This window comes from Malus domestica, chromosome 15, assembly GCF_042453785.1.
Source record: "Malus domestica chromosome 15, GDT2T_hap1".
Taxonomy (NCBI): Eukaryota; Viridiplantae; Streptophyta; class Magnoliopsida; order Rosales; family Rosaceae; genus Malus; species Malus domestica.
The window spans coordinates 43,767,007-43,772,764 of record NC_091675.1 but is presented as its reverse complement, the minus strand read 5'-3'; the positions used below and the strand labels follow the sequence as shown (position 1 = coordinate 43,772,764).

The 5,758-nt window shown below is 42.2% G+C and overlaps 1 protein-coding gene across 1 annotated transcript; it reads right to left on the bottom strand.

Moving 5' to 3' along the window:
- Positions 1–1,659: 1,659 nt before the first annotated feature.
- LOC139191951 (uncharacterized) lies at positions 1,660–4,894 on the bottom strand. Its single transcript, XM_070812987.1, has 2 exons — positions 1,854–4,894; positions 1,660–1,714 (listed from the first exon to the last, which is right to left on the bottom strand). The coding sequence occupies exons 1-2, from the start codon at positions 4,892–4,894 to the stop codon at positions 1,660–1,662; spliced, it is 3,096 nt and encodes a 1,031-aa protein (XP_070669088.1).
- Between the last annotated feature and the right edge of the window lie 864 nt (positions 4,895–5,758).

The following is a 5,758-nucleotide window of genomic DNA, read 5'->3' as shown; positions in this document are numbered from 1 at the left end:
GATTTTAACTCTCCAAATAAACGTTTAGGCTCAAGTCTCACAAGGTTGTAGCGTTAGTTTGAGTTACTTCCTTCAAGCATGTTACAAAAACTGATTTTTTTTTCTTTGTGATTATATGTGAATTCGTAAACAACAACGATGACCAAGCATAAACAAAAGAGCATATCAAACTTCCATCCATGTTTGTAACTTTCTTTAACGGTCATGCAATTAAAAACCAAATCCTCATCATTGTGTTGGAAGGTACTCTAAGACACAAACACACAAAAACAACTTTTAAAAATGACTCTTTTTGGGTTTTTTCAAAACTTTTTCTATTTTGTTCTTGAATTTTCGGATTTTCTGGTAAAGCCACATAAAAACACATCAAAACTTTCTAAAAACACTTAAAAACAATGAAAAACAACCTTTGAAATGTTAGGTGATAAAATCCTACGAATTTGACACAAAAATACTTTGTTTACCCCCCCACACTTAAACCAAACATTGTCCTCAATGTTTCAAACATAGACTCACAAAAACAAGCAAATAACACAACTAGCAAACATGACAAATATGGCAAAGTAAAAGCAATAAAGAGTAGGGTTTAGAAACGCAAATCTGATTATAATGCCGGAGCCGCCTAGGTCCTCTTTATTTGCATGGGTTGCCTCCCAAGAAGCGCTTGCTTTAACGTCTTCCAGCCGGACGATGCTTCCAATCAAGCTTGAATAGGGCCCACGGGTTGGAGATTGACTTCCTCCACGGTCTCCTCCTCAAAAGGTGTGAAATATGGCTTCAAACGATGTCCATTGACTTTGAACTCTTGTTGCGTCTTTAAACTTTGAATTTGAACTGCACCATGCGGAAAAACATTAGTAACAATAAAAGGTCCAATCCACTTAGAACGCAACTTACCTGGAAATAACCGAAGGCGAGAATTGAAAAGTAGCACTTTCTGCCCGATAGAGAACGTCTTGCTCCGAATCATCCTGTCATGGAAGGCCTTCGTTTTCTCCTTGTAAATACAAGAGTTCTCGTAAGCTTCATTCCTAACTTCCTCAAGCTCATTCAATTGAAGTTTCCTATGAAGACCTGCGGCATCAATGTCCATATTAAAGGTTTTGATGGCCCAATGTGCTTTATGCTCCAATTCAACCGGAAGATGGCATGGTTTCCCATAAATGAGCCGAAATGGGGACATTCCAATTGGTGTTTTGTAGGCCGTGCGATACGCCCACAATGCATCATTCAAGCGCAAGCTCCAATCTTTCCGGTTTGGCCCTACGGTCTTCTCCAAAATCTGCTTGATTTCTCTATTGGACACCTCCGCTTGTCCACTTGTTTGAGGATGATAAGGTGTTGCCACCTTATGCGTGACACCATATTTCTTGAGTAGCGCTTCAATGGTGCGATTGCAGAAATGAGAGCCCCCATCACTTATAAGTACCCGCGGCATTCCGAACCTTGCAAAAATGTTAGTCTTAACAAAATCTGCAACCACTTTAGAATCATTAGTACGGGTGGCTCTTGCTTCCACCCATTTCGAAACATAATCAACCGCAAGTAGAATATAAACAAAACCATGAAATGAAGGAAAGGGACCCATGAAATCTATGCCCCACACATCAAAAATTTCAACATTAAAGATGGGACTTTGCGGCATTTGGTCTTTTGGTCCTATACTTCCAGTTCGTTGACAACGATCACATGCCATGCAAATAGTTCTAGCATCCTTAAAGATAATAGGCCAATAAAAACCACATTCAAGTACTTTACGTGCAGTCCTTTGAGTGCCAAAGTGACCTCCGCATGCATAAGTGTGACAAAAGTTTAAAATAGATTGAAATTCAGAATCATGCACACACCTACGAATGATTTGATCAGAGCAATATTTCCATAAATACGGATCATCCCACACATAATTTCGTGCATCATACTTAAGTTTATCACGTTGGTTTTTATTGAACTCACTTGGGATGACTTTAGATGCTAAATAATTAACTAAATCCGCATACCATGGCATACTAACCTCAATGGACATCAATTGCTCGTCCGGGAATGTCTCTGGGATCGGCACAACCTCTTCTTCATGCACCAAACGGCTCAAGTGGTCAGCCACAACATTCTCACTTCCTTTCTTGTCTCGGATTTCGATATCGAACTCTTGGAGAAGAAGCATCCATCGAATAAGCCTTGGTTTAGCCTCCTTCTTTGTGAGCAAGTACTTCAACGCTGCATGATCAGTGTAAATTATGACTTTAGTACCAAGTAAATACGAACGAAACTTATCTAAAGCAAAAACAACGGCGAGAAGTTCTTTTTCCGTTGTGGAATAGTTCAACTGAGCATCGTTCAAGGTCCGAGAGGCATAATAGATGACGTGTGGCTGTTTGTCCTTCCTTTGTCCCAAAACAGCGCCTAGAGCATAATCAGATGCATCGCACATAAGCTCGAAGGGAATGCTCCAATCTGGTGGCCGAATGATGGGGGCCGAAGTTAGCATCTCTTTGAGGTGCTTGAATGCCTTTTCACACTCCTCGTTGAAATCGAAGGTCACATCCTTTTGGAGAAGTCGGCATAGGGGTGTGGAAATCTTCGAAAAATCCTTGATGAATCGCCTATAGAATCCTGCATGGCCCAAAAAAGAACGAACCTCTCTAACCGAAGTTGGAGAGGGTAAGTAGCGTACAAGATCTATTTTTGATTTATCAACTTCAATTCCCCTTTCAGAAACGATATGCCCTAAAACGATGCCTTGTTTTACCATAAAGTGACACTTTTCCCAATTTAAAACAAGGTTCGTTTCAACGCATCGTTTTAAGATTAATGTGAGATTTTCCAAGCACCCATCAAACGAATCGCCAAAGACACTAAAATCATCCATGAATACTTCAATAATCTTCTCAATGAAATCGGAAAAGATACTTACCATACATCGTTGGAACGTGGCCGGTGCATTGCATAATCCGAATGGCATGCGTCGGTAAGCAAAAGTACCAAATGGGCACGTGAAGGTGGTCTTTTCTTGGTCGTCCGGAGCTATGACAATTTGATTGTATCCCGAATAACCGTCAAGAAAACAATAAAAAGAATGACCGGCTAACCTTTCTAACATTTGATCGATGAATGGTAGTGGAAAATGATCCTTCCTTGTGGTGTTGTTGAGCTTCCTATAGTCAATGCACACTCTCCAACCTGTTTGAATACGGGTTGGCACAAGCTCATCCTCGGCATTCTTCACCACAGTAACTCCGGACTTCTTCGGGACAACTTGAACCGGTGAGACCCAACGGCTATCCGAAATTGGATAAATCACTCCACAATCGAGAAGCTTTATAATCTCCTTTTTCACGACTTCCATCATCGGAGGGTTGAGCCGGCGTTGAGCCTCTCGAGTTGGTTTAGCCCCCTCCTCTAGAAATATGCGATGCATGCATGTTGTAGGGCTAATTCCCTTAATATCGGCCAATGTCCATCCAATGGCTGTTTTATGCTCCTTCAACACCCGAATCAACTTTTCTTCCTCTAATGCCGTGAGTGATGAAGAGACAATGACGGGCAACGTCTCTTCATCTCCCAAGAATACATACTTTAAATGATCCGGCAACGGTTTAAGCTCAAGAACGGGGGCCTGAATCACAGAAGGTAACAACGTATTAGTGGAAACGGGAATTGGAATTGGGTTAGAAGGCTTACCACGATGTTGGGGAAATGATTCCAAGGCCGCCACAAGCTCGGCATGCTCCTCCTTAGGTACGGCCAGATTGGGCTTCATGCCAAGTCCTTGTGCAATCGTCGTTTCAAGGGGATCGTCTTCCAACATATCAAGATAATCCTGCGCCAGTTCATCCAATATATCAATAGAAAAGCAAGAATGATCATCTTTAGGAAATTTCATAGCTTCAGAAATGTTAAAGTTAATAATCTCCCCATCAAATTCCATTGTCAACGTCCCTTTGAAAACATCGATCTTGGTGCGTGCTGTTTTCATGAAAGGCCTCCCAAGTAGAATCGGCAATGGGGTGACATTTGGTGAGTCCTCCATCTCTAAGACATAGAAATCCGCTGGAAATATCAAGTTATCCACCTGCACCAACACATCTTCCAAAACTCCTTTCGGATATGCATTAGAACGATCGGCTAATTGAATTATAACACCATCGTTTTTAAGTTCTCCTAAGTTCATGGATGCATATATTGAGTATGGCATGACGTTAATTGAAGCTCCTAAATCTAACATAGCATGTTCAAATTTAGTATTGCCTATAACGCATGGAATTGTAAAACTTCCCGGATCTTTGCATTTAGAGGGTAGTTTTCTTTGCAAAACAGCGGAAACATTCTCACTTACCTGGACCACCTCTTTGTTCGAAATTCTCCTTCTTGTTGTGCATAGTTCCTTCAAAAACTTGGCGTATCTAGGTACTTGCTTAATTGCGTCAAGAAGAGGTATATTGACTTGCACTTTCCGAAATGTCTCCAAAATGTCTTTCTCGTTCTCCTCCTTCTTGGATTGCTTCAACCTGCCAGGAAAAGGCACGTTTAGTGGAATAGAACTAGGAGAAGTTGGAATTGAACTTACCTTGGCCGAATTATATGGATTGGAAGTGCAAGATGGCTGCGGCAAAGGTGGTTCCTCCTTTGCCGTGGGTTTTGCTTGTGTGTCTTCCTCAAACTGCAACTTTTCATCCTCTTCATGACTTGCTTTGGATGCTTGGGGCTCAGTTCCAACTTGTTTGCCACTCCTCAATGTAATTGCTTTGGCGGTTTCGAATCCCCCTTTTGGATTTGCAACGGTTGAACTAGGGAGTCTTCCTTGGTCTCGAAACTGTCCCATAAACTCGGCAATTTGCCCCACTTGCTTCTCCAACTCGTCCACTTTCTTGTCCCTATTCTGCATGCCCTGCGCCATAGAAGTTAGTAAATTAAAAATTTGATCATTATCAATAGAAGAACCTGATTTTTGGGCGGGTTGTGCTTGGGTTTGATTTGGTGCAAACGGCTTTTGATAGAAACCCGGGGGTTGTTGCCTAAACGTGCTTTGTTGTTGGCCTTGTTGGGGTTCTCGCCATTTGAAATTCGGATGATCACGCCAACCGGGATTGTAGGTGTTAGAAAAGGGATCATTCCTTTGTTGGTATTGTTGCCCAAAGCCCATGGCATTGAGGGTCTCCCACCCTCCATTCTCAATCAATTGTGGGCACTTGTCCGTAGGATGTCCTTGCATGGAACACACGCCACACGCACTTACATTTTGAACTTTTGGCCCTTCCACAACATGAGAAAGCAAAGTAGTAAGGTTAGCCATTTGATTTTGAAGTTCGGTTATGGCACTTACCTCATTCACTTGGTGTTGCCGTGGGGTGCCTCTTTGTCCAACACCTTCGTATTGTTGAGCGTTCAATGCTCGATTGGCAATCAAAGTCTTTGCTGCCGTGGGGGTCTTGTCCACCAAGGCTCCTCCCGCCGAAGCATCTAGCATTTGTCGTTCGATTGGTAGAAGTCCCTCGTAGAAGTATTGTAGAAGAAGCTCCTCCTTCATTTGATGCTGTGGACAAGAAGCAACAAGAGATTTAAAACGTTCATAATATGTAGGAAAAGACTCACCTTCTTCTTGTTGAATTCCACTTATCCTTTTTCGTAGGAGGATGACTCGAGAAGTTGGGAAAAACTTCTCCAAGAAAGCTCGTTTCATGCTCTCCCAAGATGTGACCGTTCCGGGAGCTAATTCATACAACCAATCTTTCGCCTTTTCCATGAGAGAAAAGGGAAAAGC